At 36.0% G+C, this 19,711-nt stretch overlaps 1 protein-coding gene across 1 annotated transcript in view; it reads left to right on the top strand.

Annotated features, from left to right (window-relative positions):
* Nucleotides 1-19,711, top strand: part of KCNH7 (potassium voltage-gated channel subfamily H member 7) — a 495,299-nt gene that overhangs the window by 405,692 nt on the left and 69,896 nt on the right. Inside the window, exon 7 of the mRNA XM_077151943.1 lies at nt 17,793-18,218. Within this exon, the coding sequence (XP_077008058.1) occupies nt 17,793-18,218 (426 nt within the window). The remainder of the gene's footprint in view (nt 1-17,792; nt 18,219-19,711) is intronic.

The following is a 19,711-nucleotide window of genomic DNA, read 5'->3' as shown; positions in this document are numbered from 1 at the left end:
AGGCTTCCTGGGCTCTAATCCTGGCTCCATGATTTATCAGTTGTATGCTTTGGACAGGTTTTTTAACCTCTTTGGTCTTCGTTGACCTCTATAAGTGTGGGCTTTGATGGCTACCACTCATCCTAAGGGGCTGAGCCAGTGGTGGCCTCTTCACCTCCTTTGCCTGGAAAATCTTTACTTCTTTACCTGAAAAATATCCATTTATGTTTTCAAACTCAGTTCAAGGCAGTCAGTTTTCCCCTTAGACACACACACACACACACACACACACACACACACACACACACACACAAGATCCTAGGTCGGATGGCCCCTCCCCCAGCTCAGGTGACTCACTCTATTACACCGCTTAGCACACTATATTCTCATTGCCTGTTTAACTTTCTCTATGGCCCCTACTAAAATGTAAGCTCCTTGAGATAAAAAAAAAAAAAGTCTTTTATTTCTGCATCCATAGGGCTAGCCCTATGCTGAGCACATAGTTGGTCCTCAGTAAATAAGGGTTGAATGGGTTAATGAATGGATGACTTGAAGGATTTAGGATTCAGCCTCTTTCCTTCTCCATTTCTTGATTCCCCTTCTCCCCACTAGATCCTTGTCCCATAAGGATATTGTAACTATGGCTTTGAAGACATTGCTGCCCAAACAAGAACATGCTTCTCTCCACTTGCAGTTCATAGAACACAATTTAGATAAAAGTCAGTATTTCTTTCACTGAAATCAGTTAGCAATGTATCTTGTTATTTGGGGGTTACAAGTCCATCACTTTGTAATAACTTCATTACTTCACAAGCCAAACCCCTCAGTCTGGCATTTAAGACCCCACACAATCAGTCCCTCTCCATCCACACCATCCCCAAACCCCCTTCATCCATGACCTGCTTGCAAATATATGCACACACGAACACATGCTCATATGCAATATGCCCACACACACCAAACATACACATGAGCTCCCACACATACACATGAGACAAACTGAGTGTATTGGATTCTCTTCATTGCTTGTTAAAATACAGATTCCTGGGGGTGGGCCATGGTGGCTCAGCAGGTAATAATGCTTGCCTGCCATGCCCGAGGACCCGGGTTCAATTCCCGGTGCCTGCCCATGTATAAAAAAAAAAATACAGATTCCTGGGCATCACCCTAGACTCAGAGGGCAGAGGGTAGGAAACCAGCCTTCTGACGAGCTTCCTAGATAGTCCTTACGTGTAAATAGATTCAAAGACCACAGCTTTTGTCCCTCAGAGCTTTTCGAAGGGCACATCTCCAACCTTTGGTAGCTCCAGTGGCAACATCCTGAAAGAAAGTATCCCATTTACAAATGAAGAAAACAAAATCCCACTTACCCTTTAATATTTAGTCAAGTAGCACCCTTGTTAATGGCCCATTGCAGGTCATCGCTCCCACCCTTGGCACATGTGAAAATTGTTTATTTTCACCTTCACTCCTCCCAGGTCAGTTCATGAGCACCTTGAGTTTAGGGACCACCTCTGACAGCACCTCTGATATGGGGCCAAGAGCTTAGTTGTTCTCAGTGTTTCTTATGTTTCTTGAAGTTTTAGAAAAAACCTTAAAGTATGCTTTTTCTCTCAAAGATGTTGGCTTCTTTAAGTCTATAGAACTTTTCTTTTTCAATATAACAAAAAATTTGTAACAGCATAGCCATTACATGTCACCATTTCTCATCAAATACATTATAATAAAGAATAGATAAATAAATAAAAGTTGATACATAAATAAAGATATTTAAATAGGACATGTAATTTAAATTCTTTAGCCAAGACACTTTATTGATAACTTTGCATAATTTGGGTATATAGCTAAAAGCTTAATAATGTGTACATTTCAGTGGTGTTGACTTGATAATTTTATATTCCTTATTACAAAGGCATGATGCGAGCTTGTGTTGGGATATTTAATGCTTTGGTTTCCCAATTATTTCAATTCTTCGAAATTACTGCTGAATTTTTCTTCTCTATTTGGAACTTTGAGTATGTCAGGTACCCAGCAATCAGACTCCTCCAAGTTAAGATAAACAGATGCCAAGATTCATAACCAAACACATGTAAATGGAACCACTGCCGAGCCCATCACTGCTGAGGTGGCTACTCAGAGGGAGCGGGCCAAGGGGGTGAGTGCGAAAAACAATGAGCAGCTGAGGAGTCAGCTCCTGGAACATAAATGTAAGATTTCACCAACTGATCAAGCATGGTGGATTTCATTTAGAATTCAGTTGACATGTTGATTTCACAACCTTTGGTGAAAGAATCACTTCTAGCTTCTCTGTGGCATGATAACTTCTGCAAACTAAACTCTTCCCTAAAGCCCACGCTTCACACAGATTTCCAGCCCTCAGTGTGGAATCCATTAGACTGCATGGTTTTTCTCTTAACATCTTGTGAATTCCCACAACAAAGCTTCCAACTGTCATAAGAAGAGACTAAAATCCATCCTGCAGTCAAACTGAATTATTTAGAAATGACATGCTGGTTATGATAATTCACCACTTTCCCCTAAGTGCAGGCATAAGTAAAAGTTGATAAAACTTCTCTTCATTTTTAAAAATGATTTATCCTTTGGAAAGCATTCACTATTACCCTCTCCATTTGACATTTCTTATATTTGAATCACCACTCCTCATTCCACAACTTTTTATAAATGTTATTGCTGGTTAAATTATTCCAAAATTTAATGACAATTACAATTTTGAGTACTTTAGCTGAGAAAGAATCCTGAAAGTCTGTTTTTCTTCTCATTAAATGTGGAAATGAAACTAGTTACCAGCAAAGTAAATATTATTCAAGATGGCAACCTGACCTGTTATGTGCTTTACTAGAGAATTAATTATTCTGAGTCAAATCTGAATAACAAAAATGTGTTTATGGTATCTTCAAAGTTTTCTCTCATGATACAATACTGCCAGGCAAGTGTCCCTGGGTACATTTAGTATGTAGCTTTACTCTTTTGCTATTTTTAAACTCAAGCCAACATAACGATACAGATAAATGTTGTGTGTATATATATATGCTTATTTGCAAAACAATTACAAGCTTAGCCCCTCACCACTGACTTTATATGGTAAGGAAGTTGGTGCATTCAATAAAAAAAGAGAGATAAGACAAGGCACTAGGGAGGTATTAAGTTTGATTTCACACAACACTGCATAAATTCTGGTTCACTTCAGAGGTTGAATGTAGTTCGAAAGGGCACACGATAAAATGAAAACTTGAAGGTTGATTTGAAAAATAATTGAATGGTGGTCAATCATTTTGGAAAATAGTTGCCCTCTCTGGAGCCACAGTTATTTAAAAATGCATAGAGAAAATATGAAAAATGGAATAAAAGGATGCATGACTGCATAACAAGATGAACATGTACATGATACTTAGTGGATTTTTTTTTATAAATGTTTAATAGCAATATGCACAGGTTGACTATAGTCAGATTCTACCTATACCCTCACCATGAATAAAATGCACACTGTAACTCAGCTTGACTCACTGGATTGTCCCTTTACGAAATCATACCTTGGTGACCAAGATGATTGATAGGGTCCAGCTTTAACTCTTGGGCAACTGGATTAAACACAAAATACACACAGGCAGGAAATCTTTGTGTTCACTCTGCCACTCTCTAGTCCTGCACTACCACGACGATTGCCTGTCTAATAAATGTTAAGAATAAACCTTTATGTTTTAAAAAAGAACATTTATATATTGGAACTTTGAGTAAATTTAAACTTTATTTTAGTAGGAAATTCCCTTTCACTGCAGAGCTTGAGTTCAACATCACCAACACGGTTGCTACTGTTGACTGGTGGAGAGATGTGCAACACAAAAACTGCAGCAGAAATGAGAAACCTATGTATTAGGACTGGAAGGGACATAGAGATCATTTGCTCAACACATGTATTCTATACTTGAGATTATTGGCATCACAAGTCTTCCTAATCCTGGTCTGCAGAGCAGTGTTTGCTGATGATACAGTTTTTACTATCTACAAAAAAAAAAAAAAAAAAAAGAATAATTAAGTATGGTAAGGTTTTCATAAAGCTGAATTTATTCATTTAAAATGATTGCCCTTTATTCTAAAGGTTTGTCCTTCCCGATATTTTTATATTAACATCTTTATAATAACATTTTTATTGATTAAGAACTTGAAACCCTATGATGAGCCCCATTTCTTTTTTAATTTTACCAGACTATGAAATACAAGAGATGGGGGGCCTACTGATTTAGATAACAGTATAGAATGGAAACTAATGACTAAACTATATGTGAGAGTTTAAACAAATTTTTCAAAAAGACTAAGTTAGTAAGAAGGGTTATTTATGAAATGAGTAATGCTAAGGGAGATAGCTCCTGCTTGTATGTTAATTTATGATGATTTATCAGATTTCAATTACATAAATGTATGATTTGATAAAAGATCTCGAAGGAAATACTATTATTTTATTATTTATATGTGTCTCAAACAAAAGAGTAGATGTTAGAAATTTTGTCTGTATTGAGTGAAGTGGCTTATTTTATCTATCAGTAGGATGTAAAAATTGCAAAGATAAAGAAATCAGGGAGATGGAAGTATGGACATAACCATATCATTACCTATTTAAGAGACTAGAGTTTACAGAAAAAATTATACTTGTCATCAGTATGTATTGACTGGCTTGATTTTCATTGGTTCTCTGCCACTTGCATAATACTTTTTGTTTCAGATATGTGTTATCAGATTCATGCCTCCCTCTAGAAGAAATGGTACTTTGATTTTTTTTTAAATGTCAAGGCTAAAAAGATTTCTCATGAGATAAAAAGTACAATATTGGCCAAATGGAATTCAGAGCCATTTAGAATCATGAGAAATTACATCCTAGGAAGTTATTCCTGTGTGATGAGAAATTACCTCCTAAGAAGTTATTCCTGTGTGGTGATGCACAAATTTAGGAATCTAATGAAGCTCTGGTACAAAATTATACCTCTATCTTAAGTTTTCTAAATCAGCAAGAACACCACATTTTTTTGTTTCATTTATTTCAGATGGCTTATGTGCCTGTGGGTTTAGAAATTACTTAAAAGCTCAAAGGTAATTTTCTTCAAGTTTTCTCTGCATGGCTTTGATAGAGATTAACTACTAAAAGACTTCTAACTGATAAGTTGGAGATAGAAGAATGAAAATTTACCTCACTGACACTCCTACCCACATTTAGGTATATCTCTTTCTCATCTGTGCTACAGTTAGTTGCAGATTTAATCCCAAGATTTGTCATGGCTTTCAGTAGAACACTTCTTTGATTTTTTCTTTTGGAAGAACAAGTAATATAATAAATATTTCAAAACTTATTTTATTGTGCAGGCTTATATAATGAATTTTTAAAGGTAGAGTGCTTTTTTAAAAGTCTCTTTTTTTTTTTTTTTAGTAATCAAGTTGTCCATACTGTATGTAGGAGATATTTCTGAGTCCTAGCAATATATTTTCAAAGTACCTTTTGAATTTAAATTAATCAAAATTCATTTATCACATAACCAAACTCCTCCCTCTTATGCATTTTTGACTACTTAGGTCTCGGGACCTAAGGTCTCATCCTTAGGTCTCATCAAATGGAAAATATGTATTAAGTACTTACTGTATGGGTAGCAATGGATTAAGGGTGGTTAGAAGTGCAAAACCACAGGAAACATGGTCAAGGTCATTGGATAATTTAGAATCTGGTAACCAACTCTTTGTAATCTAATTCATAATTCCTCCTTGTGGAAGTTGAGCTTTGGTTAAATGTTTTCATTTTGGAGAAAGGAAGGATGGGAGTGAGGAAGATAAAAGAAGAAAGAAGGGAGGGAAGAAGGGTAGGAAAGAGAGAAAAAAGAAAGAAATGAAAGATTCATTTAACATCTGATCCTGTGGAAGCTGTCTTTTTTGGATTGAGTTGGCCTATAGACATTCTGGCATTTTCTATTTCGTGTTCTCTGGGTCCCTAAATGCAAGAGCCTCTTTACTAAAGTCCATGGCTTGAGTAAATCCCTGCAATTGGACTCAGGTTTTATAGACTCTTGTCTGACTCTTTTAACCATCTCACTTGGTCAAACCAAGTAAATTCATCAGCCACAAATTTGGTAGGAATGTCACACTTGCTAAGGTTACTAAGTAATTGAATTTACTCTGTCCCTGATAAGAAGACCTTTCTCATTTGTAGATTTAGCAAATATAAGAAACTGTCCTTGAAGCCAAGTTATTAAAAAGCAAAGCATAGGCCTGAGAATTAGCAAATCGTTTACTTGGTCAATACTCAGAAAATCTCTGTCAATAATGGAGAATGAGCTCACCTGTGCTTCAGTCAAGATGCCATCTATGATTTTATTGAGACTCTGAGTACATTTACTACTGTGCTAGTGCCATCCCTGCTATTTTACACTTCACTTTCTCTCTAAATATTTCCTTCTACTTTCTGCCTCCCTCCCTCTCTCTCTCTCTCTCTCTCTCTCTCTCTCTCTCTCTCTCTCTCTCACACACACACACACACACACACACACACACACACACACACACACACCCCTAATGACTATAAATGTATCTATGGCCCTAAAGGAGCCAGAAGAGATCCATAGAAGCACATGCCCTTAAATCTTAAGGTTAAATTCTTATCTTCCTGTCGATCAGAGATCACCCTGAGAATCTAATGAAGGACATGTACACATAATTCCTGAAAAATACACAGCACCACAATTGCTAAATTCTTTTAGATAATTTCAGGAAGTTCACAAAGGCCCAACCATACATCCCAGTATAACACACCATGGAGAAGATAATTATCTGTTTTCTCACATACTTGCTCACACACTTAGGTCTCTTCGTCATCCTAGAGTTTTCATGATAGCAGTTCTGATTTCTTAATTTAAAATGCATGAATTCTTAATCTGTTCATGATGCAAACACAGTAAAATTATACTAATTTAGTGTAACTGAGTAAACAACCCATGGGAGTTAAGAAAAAGAACAGGATTGCAGAATTTCAGTTGTCCTTTAGAGATGTATCTATGATGACCTTATTTTATTTTATATATCATTTCTACAGGATCCTTGGAAAGTATATCCTTGGAAAGGAACTCCATACATACTGAATTCATTTTTAAAGAAATGCCATTTCACTACTTGCAGCAAAGTAGAGAAACTCATGCAGTCTCAGTGATAGAACATGCTCTTCTGTGCTTCAGATGTTTGAATTTCCTTTATGGTTGGGAATTCACTCAGATCAACTAAATGTTCCCTAGTTCCAGGACATTTGCTTTTATGAAAAAATATCCTGCCACTTGCTCAAACTGGGTGTGTCCTCCCAAGGTGTTGGAGGGTTTTTAAAAAATAATTTGTTCCCTAAATTACCCCTTTACACATGGCCCAAGGACCAACATACCACAAATGAGATGTTTAGCAACAAAGAAAACTTTTAATCTTCTTTGTTTAAAAATAACCAAACTAACATAACCAATCCATCTAATCATTTGCCTATGCCACCTCCATTTTTATGCAACTGACTTGCTGCAAGGGCCACAAAAGACATCTGGGTTCAGTGAATAATTAAAATTGATGTTAAATGGTATTCATAATTTAATTTTGAATTGTCCAAGATAAGTGTGCCTACAATTATAACAGCAGTTACCACTTATTAGTGCTTATGATGGGTCGGGGAATATATGTGAACTTTTATATATTTGTTGATTTATTCACAGTTGCCTATGAATTAAATATCATTGTCACCATTTTGTGGCTAAGGAAACTGATGCTTGGAGAGATTTAAAAAGGGACCATAGCAAAGTCAGGATATGTAAGAGAGCCTTATCTCAGTTCAGAGTTTGTTGTACTCAGCAATGCTTGAAAAATTATAGATCTCTAACTAGTGAACATTGCTTTATATTTATTCTGGTACTCATCCATAGCTATCTAATGCTTTGTTTTGTTCTTCATATGTCCTATTCTTGTGTGTCCATCCAAATCAGTTGTTTTTAGGCCCTGGGCAAGAAGTGATCCTATGTAATTCTCTTTAGTGACCATTTTTCCATAGGTCATTAGGGCTCTAATGAAAGCATTTTGGTAACTATTAAAATATTCACAGACCCTTATAAAATTCTTTCTTCTACTCCTGGAAGTATAATAAAAATGCACGGGCTTTATGTCCCCAAAGAAGTGAGTTGAATACTGGTATGGTGCTGTAGATAAGAACACAGATTATTGAACCAAACAGGCCTTAGAAAGTTAGCTAACCTCAGTTTTCACTTCTATAAAGTGGTATAATAATAGTTCCTACATTGTAAGATTGAATGATTTTACGATGACAATGAATGAGATAATGCTTATAAAACCTTCAGTAAATAATAGACATTAAAAAAAATGTTAGCTATGTTGCTATGGTTGATAATACTATTGCTGCTTATTTGATCTCAGGAAAATTGTTCATCCTCTCTGAGCCAGCTTTTTCATTTATAGAAACAGAGATAATAATGCTTGAATCATAAAGAGCTGATGAGAGGGCAGGCCACAGTGGCTCAGCAGGCAAGAATGCTTGCCTGCCATGCCAGAGGACCCGGGTTCGATTCCGGTGCCTGCCCATGTAAAATAAATAAAAAATAAAAAATAAAAAAAAGAGCTAATGAGAGACATGCCATAATTCAACACCTGGCCTATTTGTTAAATGCTGCCAGATCACAATGTACCAAAAATGGAACGGCTTTTAAAAAAGGAATTTATGAAATTACAAGTTTACAGTTCTAAGACCATAAAAATGTCTAAAGTAAGGCATCCAAAGAAAGATACCTTGACTTAAGAAAGGCTGATCTCTGTCACATGAGAGAGCACGTGGCTGGAATCTGCTGGTCCTTGTTCTCGATTCTGTTGCTTCCAGCTTCTGGTGCCATCAGTTTCCTCTCTAAGCATCTGTGGGCCTTCACTTAGCTCCTCTAAGACACAACTCTGGATCCTGGTGTCCGTAACGTTTCATGTGAAGGCATATGGTGGCTTCAGCTGGGGTCTGCACCTCCAAACACCTGTGGTTAGGAGTTTGCTTTCTCTGCCAGCACTGCAAGCATCCCCACATGTCTGTATCTCTATTGTTTCTGAAGCAGCTGTATTTTCTCCTAAATGTCTCCCTTTTAAAGAGCTCCATTAAACTAGTTAAGATACACCTTGAATGGCTGGAGTCACATCTCTGTAATCAAAATGTCACACCCACAATGGGTCATTCCACATCTCCATGGAAGTAATCGAAGCAAAAGATCACAACCATACATTGAATGGGTAAATCTCCATGGAAATAATCTAATCAAAGGTTTCTATCCCAAAGTATTGATTAGGATTAAAGGACATGGTTTTTGGGGGATGCACAACACTTTAAAACCAGCACAGTTCTTTTGGGCTTCTTTGCCCCTATTCACACCAGCCTTTTAAAGCTCACCAAATTGATGGGTAACCTGGTTTTTTGCTAGCTACCTGAGTTTGCTGGACTTAGATATGGCTTTATTGTTCTATTACGCATTGACTCGTTATGTATCATTGATACCAGTTCTGTGATTTAATTAAACTAAACCTCAAGGGAGAGCAGTGGAAAGAATGAGCTGAGCTTTGAACTTGGTGGTTTCTCTCCAGCCTATTTGGGGTCTTTGTCTCATCATAGATCCCTATATTTGGGTAATGGCAGCTGCTAGAACTAATCAACTTCCATAACTCGGGGACTTATTCCAATAGCTTATTTCTTGCTCAAGCAATAGTAGAAGATAGTATCCCTGTTCATTGAGTGACTTTCCTCCTCTTGATAATTTGGTGACTCACATTTCCTCCATTTTGAAACTTCATCATCTCATAGGCCTTGGGCATATCTGCTTTCCTGCAGTGGAGGAAAACTATTAAAATCTTTGCCCAAGAAGTGCTATTCATCAGACACGTGGCCTAATCTAGTTGCAAAGGGGACTGGGGAGTATAAATCCTAGCTAGGCAGATGCATTCCAGCAGCAACTCTATTCTGTGAAGGGGAGAACAACAAATTTTGCAGCACAGTGGCTTTCTCTATCACTTTTCTATCTCTCATGAATTTCCTGTCTTGCCATCTGCACTGCCTCTTGCTCTTTAACCTACAAATACGCCCATTCCACAACTGTTTTGTGTGCTTAACTATAGAGTGGGACTGTGCTAAGGCCCACGACTATTGTCTAAGACTTTACTCCTCTTAGTTATTTCCCAATCTATTTCCCCTTTCTTTATACTTTCTTGGAAAACAGCAGCACAATCTCCCTGTGCCGGAAGATGCCATCACCCCGACTCTGGGAAGCGCAGGCTTACTGACATCGTGACTTTGGACTTCTGCCCCTCCAAACCATAGACAATAACTTCTCGTCATTTAAGCCAACCCCTTGTGTGGCATTTGTCATAGCAGCCCTGCAAAACTAAGACAACGTATGGAACACATACAAAACATTATAAAACAAAACACTAAATTAGCATTTAGCTGAACCTAGATAATTCCATTTCCTACGAGATCATATAATCACCCCCACTCAATCCAACACACACACACACCACCAACCATCTCTTTTAATCTAAGCCTTAGAAGATTACTTGGACACAAAATGTTACAGTGAATGTTTCATGTTACTGATTTCACTCCTGCCTAATTTTAATATTCTTTTTAGTAAAAACATTCTGTTTGACACATTTGATTTATTGTGTGATTCATTTTTATCTTTTGACCTGAATATCCAGATAATCATCGGGGGATTGCCTGTTTCAATGATGATTTTTCCAGTTTTGTCCTATTTCTCAAATCATGTGCCGATAAACAGGGGAATCTAAATCTTTCCTTATACTATATCCTCTATCTCCTTCATTTTGTTACTGACCACTTTTTCTGATAGATAAAAATACAGCTAACCTATTAGTTAAGTGCAAGTCCTGAGTAAAGGAAAAATAACAGATGAACAGTCTCTTCTAACACCTCAGCATGGTGTTTAATGGCTGCCAAAAGAACTGTATAATCTTTTGGAAGGCTTAATCGTTCCCTATTGCCCTTCTCAAAAGAGAAGAGTGGTTATTAATCCTGGTGTTCACACAAAATTTTCACAGTAGATCTTCATTGAATAAATAGTGCTGTTCGTATAAAGATTTTGATTTTGTGTAACACTTAACTATTAGAGGTTAAACAAATAGCAATGTGCTAGCAAGAAGAAAAACTGCACTTGGTAAAGAAAACCATATTTTAGGCTGTATTAAACTGTACATTTAATTGGTGGTTTGAAAAAAGAGAAAATAGAAATGTCTTGCGGGAGACCATAGAATTTCCCTTTTTTATACAGTGAGGGTTTTATCCCCCCCCTTTTCTTTCATGCTTAAAAAGAAAATACTCATAATAGTTCAATTAATCATGTTTTAGCTTTCTAAAGTATGTTATTTCTCAAACGTGTGGGAGAAGTTGGCTTTCTTAAGGAAACATAATGGACTGTGCAGCAGCTTGTTTCTTTTAATCGTTGTCCCCACATCATTTTCATGTTGTTGAAACAAATGTATACCTATGTAATGTTTCATTTCCAACAGAATACCTCCAAAGTACTGTCATAGTTAATTTTAACATTTTTGTCATTCATGATTTATACACTTATCCTATTTCCAAAGAGAAATGAGGTGACAAGAAAAGATGTACGCACTTAGACCGTAGAATGGAAGTGGAACAACTAAAATAATGTAAAGCAAAGTAGGAACAAGCATAATGAAATTCTAAACGGATACATATTCTTGCAAAAATATATAATTGATGAAATAACTCTTATTGTCAGGATTTAAAAAAAAAAAGAAAGTAATCTTTTGGTTCCACAAGAGAAGAGAATTTTTTTCCTAGAGATGAATTCCAAAAGAAATATATAATGAATATCTTCACAGAAAGGGCATTAAACAGCATAAACATTGCACTTTGGGGAAAAAAAGAGGAAGAAGCATTCTTCCTACATCAGTCAGGAATGGACTGTTTAACATGAAACTCTAAAAGAATTTCATTAATAGGCCTACCCTGATGAATCTTTGAAATGTGGCTGAATTTTAATCTAACTTGATGAGACCATGCAGCTAAGTATACTCAGAAATGGACATCTGCAGACTTATCATATCCTTCAACTTTCTTGTAATGTGATTTGTCTCAGCCACCAATCTGACGGAAATCTGACGGCAACCAGCTCAAGACCAGGCAAAGTTGTGATTGTGTACAGTTTGTGTGGCTGAAAGAAAGTCTGCATGATATGAATTAGATGTCCAGATAGGAGAGTAAACATCCTGCTGTGTAATCAGGAACCTACACTTGCCTCAAGAAGTAATCGACTCAATTATGATGAGGGTGAGCCCCTGTAATATTTGCAACATTTTTTGTGAAAATTTTTAAACATTTGAAAGTAGAGAGAATAGCAGAATTCTCACCTGCCATGCTGGATACCCGGGTCTGCTTCCCGGAGTCTGCCTATGCCAAAAAAGAATAAGTGGAAAGAATAGTATCTACCCGTCACCCCGTTTCAACAGCATACAGTCAATACGGTTACATATAACCAGGCCTTCTTTTCTTTCCAACTTCCCTTCACTCTTGATTATATTGAAGCAAACCCCAAATAGTATAGCATTTCATCCATAAATATTTCACAGCATATTCCCAAAAGATAAGGACTATTATTTTTAAAACGTAACTACAGTATCATTATCACATCTACAAACAATAATTGTCAATTATTCCTCTGAGAGATTGCCACCAAGAAGGTCACAATTGATTAGTTCCCTTCCTGAACACAGATGCCTTTCCCTCATCAATAGATGGAAACCATCCTCTACTTTCTTGAATGTGAGATGGTCTGCAACTATTTGGACCAATAGAATTTGGCAAAAGTGATGCTATGCTAGCTCCAGGCCTAGGCATTAAGAGAACCAACATTTCCACTTCTCTCTTGAGAGTACTGAGCCTCTACACAATAAACGTAGCTGCCCTGCTGAAGAGACCCATGGAGAAGCCCTGTGAAAAGGCACTATATGGAGAAACTATATGGAGAAAGAGACTTAGCCTTTTCAGTATCTCTCCTGAGCCCAGCCTTACAGCTGTCTCCATCAAGAAACCAGACTTGGGTGATTCTCCACACAAGTCAAGTGACCCACTGCATTTCTCTGAGTGACCCCATTTGACAACAGGTGAAGTAGAATAATGATCCAGCCAAGTCCCATCTAAACTCCTGATTCTTAACATCTTAAGCCACTAAATTCTAGCTTACTTTATTGAAAGCAATAGACAACTGAAACAATTCCTTAAACGTCTCAATATCCAGTCCATGTTCAAATCTCCCTAATTGATTCATAAACGTTTTGGTTACAGTTGGTTTGTATAAATCAGTTTTTAAACAAGTAACTGTAGTCCTCTAAAGAATAATGAAATTACTTCGCATATACGTACATGTTTCACATTTTGTCAGATACTTTTACATAAATTATCACATGTGATAAAGCAACTGCGTACATGAGTAGGACAAATATTGCTAGCCCACATCCCACAGATGTTCTTCAGAGAGATAAGTGTCCTACCAGAAAAACTGTATCTGGGATTCAAACTCCAATCTTCAGATATAGAGTTAGTGTTTTCTCCCCGTATACTAAACTTTGGTTGAGCCCCATAGATTTGTGTTAACATGGTTGGCTCTAATAAGACTCATTATTGGAACCATAAAGACAAAATGCCTCTCTATTCCTCATCCTTATGCTCTGAGATACATTTATTTCTCAAATGTGTTCCCACCTCTCCGTGTCCATCACCTGGTCACTGGTGCAGGCTTTTATAATCTCTTTAGAAACAAAGCCCAAATTGGTCTCTAAGTTTCTGATTGTGTCCTTTTTTGTTGCTCCTCCTTTGCTCTGCCAGAGGCATCTCTCTAAAACCAAACGTGCCCTCTTTACTTGCTTTAATCTTTAACAATGATCAAACTGATGTCCATGGAAGGGAATATTCTCAAAGGTCCATGAGTTCATTTCAGAAATCTTATAATTTCCTTTATCTTGATAGAAACATAATAATTTTCCGAATCAGTAAGATTAATCCCTAATAACAGAGCCCTGACTTCAGTGACCATAATTGCATTTGGATTTACAATGAGACTTCATGATGTTAAAGCAGGTTGCATAAATAAAAACTTTTGAAATCCGTTAGCTAGTAAAAGTGGTGAGAGAATTGGGTAATTATATAACACAAACATATAATGCAGAGCTCAAAAAGACTTCTTCCATGGCATTTGGTTCTATATCAGTTACTACAGGTACATTGTCAAAACACACTCCATTGTCATACATACCAAATCACAATTTTCTTTATCAATAGATATGTTGGAATGTAAGCAATAAACTGTTTTATTGATTCCAGTTCTAGGAATAATTAGATTTGATAATCACTTAATGCAGAATTCAGCAATGCCCCAAAGCTAAATCAATTTCAAGAAAACTCCACAGAGTTATCAAGCAACACCATTTAAATTGACTTGCAAAGCCTAATGGAAGCAATTTGCATTAAGATTGCGTTAGATTATCCTTAAATGGCATTCAAACCTCTGAAGTTTTTTATTGTTTTGGCAACAAATTTTTGCAAATAGTATTTGAGATTAGAATATAGAAAATATTGTGTCTATTCAAGTAAACCAATCAAATTGCCATTGTTCAATCATTTTTGACCTACAAACATGCCAAATATTGAATTAGTGATGACATTTTCAATTCACTGGCTTTGTAAATATTTTTGTAATTTATTTGTTTTCAATTTTAGTCTTATTAAGAACTATAAACATAAGTTTCAATCTAGTTTTGTTTTTGTACATATTTAGCTAACATTATAAATAAAAATAATAGAAATCAGCATTGGAGTTTTGCAATAATTGTCCTTCCCAATAAAAACAATTTACTCAAGGGTTAGAAACCCCGATCTACAGGACAAAGTTTGGGCTCCTTATCATTTCACATAAGGTCTTCAGCATCCTGGCACTTGCCCCTCCCACACCATTCTCTGCTGCTCTCTCCCTTGCACTTTATCCTTCAGTGACATGTCTGCCTATGATTCCTCAACACCCACCACATTATTTCATACTTCCCTACTTTTGTTCATTCTGTTCCTTCTGCCTGGAATAGCCTTCCCTTTTCAACTACCTGTCCTTCCAGATGCCTCTTAACTCCTACTCAAAGTCCAAGTTCACATGCCATCTTTGAAGCCAGGTTTGGTGTGAAGACTTCCTCCTCTCATTGGCTCCTAGGACAATATTGGGCACTGCTCTAAGTATGCTCTTCAGGGGTCCCATTATCCTGCAGCTCTTTTTCTCACACCAGACCATGAATTCTGTGATGTCAGGGATAGTGTTTTCCCAATCTTTATATCTCCAGCTCTTAGCATAGTAATCATCTAAATGTTAAGTTAATATCTACCTATGTGGGTTAGAAAAGGTTCCTTTTATAGTTTTCACTACTCAGGGGCAGCTCCAAGGTGCCTGATGCATTCTAACCTGTACTTTTGCTAAGATAGAAATTCAAATTGCCCCATTTAGAAGATTAGCATCAGACGCATATTTGTAATTTAAGCAGTAAGCAAGCTCATGCAAATATCAGTTTTTTAAAAATGACTTTTTTTGCTTCTTCTGGATGGATACAACGTTTTTCTTGAGAGAAAAGTTTTGTGAATTTAGAGATTTGAAAGACCTGAGCATCTTAAATGTGGTCTTCTAGTTTCTCTAGAGGGTGAGATGGGGATAGAGAAATCTAATGAGACAGGGTTCTAGAAAGATAGAACGGTCCCAAACTTTAGATGACTTTGAAAGCCAGAATAAGGTTTCAGATTTTAATTTCTGCCTACTGAGTAATCACTGCTGGTCTTTGAAAAGAGGGCTTGACATGATTACGCTTTAAAAGATTATACAATTCTTTCCAAACCAAAATGTCCTACACTGGTTTTCTGTCCTAAATGTAACAGGATCAGAGATCTATTAATTGATACTTATCAAACAGAAGATAATTCAAATATTATTCCTACTTGGATTTGGAAGGCTTCTACTCATACATAAATATATCTAGGGTTCTGAGGATTTTTAATGTTTCAGAACTAATGAAGTCATTTTATTTCCAGATTTTTGTTTGTTTGTTTGCTAATAATTAACTCCAGTCACTTCTTGTCCTAGCTTAAAATAAAGCCCCGTTTCCTTCCTAACAGACTGACTGGTTCAAATTTACTTGAAGCCAGTTATAAATGATTTGGGCCTTTTCTATTATTTTTTCCAAAGCCAGATAATTCAGTTCAGGTGTTATCTAAAAGTAGCTTTGCCTATTTTAGCCAAACTTCTTTGTTATACTGAAAGTCTCATTGTAATTCACTGTGGAGTTAACTCCTCAATCCTTTTTTTTTTTTTAAACAGGAGTAGAAACTGGTTATGTGTAGGGAAAAAATACGGTTTAAGATACGACAAGGAAAATAAGATTTGTGATGATGAACAAGTTAAATCAATGTGGAAATAATTGCCAAGAACATAGAAATCACATTCTTGGACTGACCTTTGGGGGATTACCTGAGATTGAGACGCAAAGCTGCAATGTATTGACTTTGTTTAGAAGAATCCTATCTAATAAAATACATCCAATGAAATTAATTTTGTAATAGAGCCGTTGCATATAATATGTGAGGTGTGGTTAATATAAGATTACAACTGACCTTTTCCTCAAAAATGCCCATAGATGCCATTTGTGGAGCCAAGGAATATGTTAAATTCTTTAAAACCCATATATTAAGGCTAATTACATTTACCGAGTAGCTGGATAAACTTTTTGTTTTAACCTTTGTTTTTAAAACTCAATCTAAAGTCACAAATTCATGGGCTTACCTACTTAATAGGGCTACAATTCAAATTTAACTAAACTAAGTCTCTAAAGGGTAAAATGGTTCAGTTTACCCCATGACTTATTATATAGAATAAACTCAATTTATTCTATATAATAAGCATTTCTTGGTAGCTAAAAATACTGCAACATTCTCAGATCAATATTTTTAACATCTCCTCGCACTGCTCTCCTCTCACAATTCTGTAAATATGGTTGGGAGAATTTGGGTGAAAGTATATTTGTCCCAGAACATAAAATAGTCTAACTTCTTTAGGGGAAAAAAAATGCCATGTGTTTTAATCTCATTTGCCTTTTTTCAATTTTAAAAACAGATTGCAAGTGAAAAATGTTGCTTAATTAAAGATTTGAATGAGTCAAGTTTAATTTATCAAGGCTTAGTTATAAATTAAGTATATATAAATTAAATATGACCACAGATCCTAGTAGATCGCTTCTATTCATTACTGCCAATCCTTTCTTTGGTTTCAAAACTGAATTACTGATCCAGGTTTGATTCCTGGTGCCTGCCAATGTAAAAGACAAAAACTGAATTACTCAGGTATTAAAACTAATTTATGATGTTCTAAGAATGGCCATGTATTTGTCTGTCTGAGTAGTAGAATGTTCCAAAAGAACCAATAACCATTCCTTAGTATCTCAGTGGCAGTAATCATTATTTTTCAGTGAAAAACATATTTATCAATAAATACTAGTGAGCTTTGCTTGGGGCAAATAATAGGGTTTTTTTTTTAATGGATTTAAATGTAAGTTTGTTTTTCACACATATACAAAATTACATAATAAATTTTGCTGTAAAATGAATTACCTGAATGTATTTTTAGGTTTGCCAGATTAAATAGTGACATTTTTATGTAGCATATGATTTTCTTTTCTATACTCAGGTTCTCTCTTTAGGAGCAGATGTCTTGCCGGAATACAAACTGCAGACGCCACGCATGAACAAGTTTACAATATTGCACTACAGTCCCTTCAAAGCTGTCTGGGACTGGCTCATTCTGCTGTTGGTCATATACACTGCTATATTCACCCCCTACTCTGCAGCCTTTCTCCTCAATGACAGAGAAGAACAGAAAAGACGAGAATGTGGCTACTCATGCAGCCCTTTGAATGTGGTAGACTTGATTGTGGATATTATGTTTATCATAGATATCCTCATAAACTTCAGAACAACTTATGTAAATCAAAATGAAGAGGTGGTAAGTGATCCTGCCAAAATAGCAATACACTACTTCAAAGGCTGGTTCCTGATTGACATGGTCGCAGCAATTCCATTTGACTTGCTAATTTTTGGATCTGGTTCTGATGAGGTAAGAACTGCCTGAGAATTTTATTTTCTGAATGATTGCAATTATAAAAGTGAATTTATTTTAACTGCAAAAAATGAAAAGTTGTTTTACGAACTTCCTGTGTCTCACAGATGGAATTCATCTTCATTTGGAAATGTTATAAAATGAAATGGAACCATTTTGCTATTGCAAAGAATTCCTAATTCTTTCTATTGTTGCTGGGAGATACAGAAGACTATACATCCTCTAACCAACAAATTAAACTTTAAGACAAGTGGTACACAGCACATAGCACATTCCCTGGATTTAAACTCTCTCTATATAAAATTCCTGAGTGTAAAACTGTCAAGCATCAAGAATCTCTCTTGTTTCTTAACATATCAGTGTGGTTTGAAAAAACAAGTTCATATTTTTTGTTTAAATTATGAGGAAGGATGTTGCTTCTTGTAGAAACGGAGCTTGAAGGATATTAAGGAATGATGAGAAAGAAAGAAAGGAAGAAAGAAAGAAAGAAAGAAAGACACAGATGGGCTCAGGGGGTCTGAAGCTTGAGTTTACTTCAGACAGACTTCAGACCCCCTGAGCCCGTCTGTGTCTTTCTTTCTTTCTTTCTTCCTTTCTTTCTTTCTCATCATTCCTTAATATCTTTCGAGCTCTGTTTCAAAAGAAAGCAACAGAAGGGGACACCTTCTGAAATGCCTTGTACAATTCCCTTTCTCTTAAATAATAACCAGTTTGGAAAATACTTTCTGCATGCTTCCAATATTTTGTAGAGTCAGAAGCCTTAGCGAAAAGGCCATTTTCTGGCTAGAGGGTCATTACTTTAATCAGATTCTCAAAGGGATCTTTGATCCAAAAGAAATCAAGATCTAAAGATGCCTTTATTAAATTGCTATTATTTTTTTCTTTATACTTTTTATTTTAAACTTCAAATTTACAGGACAGTTACCAAAAATTGCAAAACTCATACAGAGAACTGTAACATTCACCACTCTCCAAAATAACCAGATCCACCCATTTTAACATTTTGCCATATTTACCATCTCATTCTATGTATATAACCATCTATATATCAATCCATCTGTCTGTGTATCTATATATGGGTGTATATAGATAGATAAATAGATTTGTTTATCGATTTATCTATTTTCTCAACATTCAAGAATAGGTGTATGCAAAATGCTTCTTAAATAGATAATACTTCCATGTACATTTCCTGAGAATAAAGACATTCACTTATATAGCCACCTTAGGTACAGTACCACTGCTTTTTATTGTAAATAAGTTTCCTGGAGTCCATAGTGGAAAGATTTACAAAACGTATGAAAGTATTTCAAAAGGAGTAGGTTGAGAAAGATAACAACATGTTTAATTTTAAAATTCATTGTCCTTCTCTGATTAAGACCCCCTCATCATTTTCTATTTTTTTTTCCAAGCAGAGACCAAATCACAAAAATCTCCTCTGTAGATAGTTGCTTTCCAGCCAATGAAGACATCAGAGCAAGAGAAACTTC

The sequence above is a fragment of the Tamandua tetradactyla genome, chromosome 3, assembly GCF_023851605.1.
Source record: "Tamandua tetradactyla isolate mTamTet1 chromosome 3, mTamTet1.pri, whole genome shotgun sequence".
Lineage (NCBI taxonomy): Eukaryota > Metazoa > Chordata > Mammalia > Pilosa > Myrmecophagidae > Tamandua > Tamandua tetradactyla.
The sequence above is the reverse complement of the archived record's forward strand: the minus strand, read 5'-3'. Positions and strand labels throughout refer to the sequence as shown.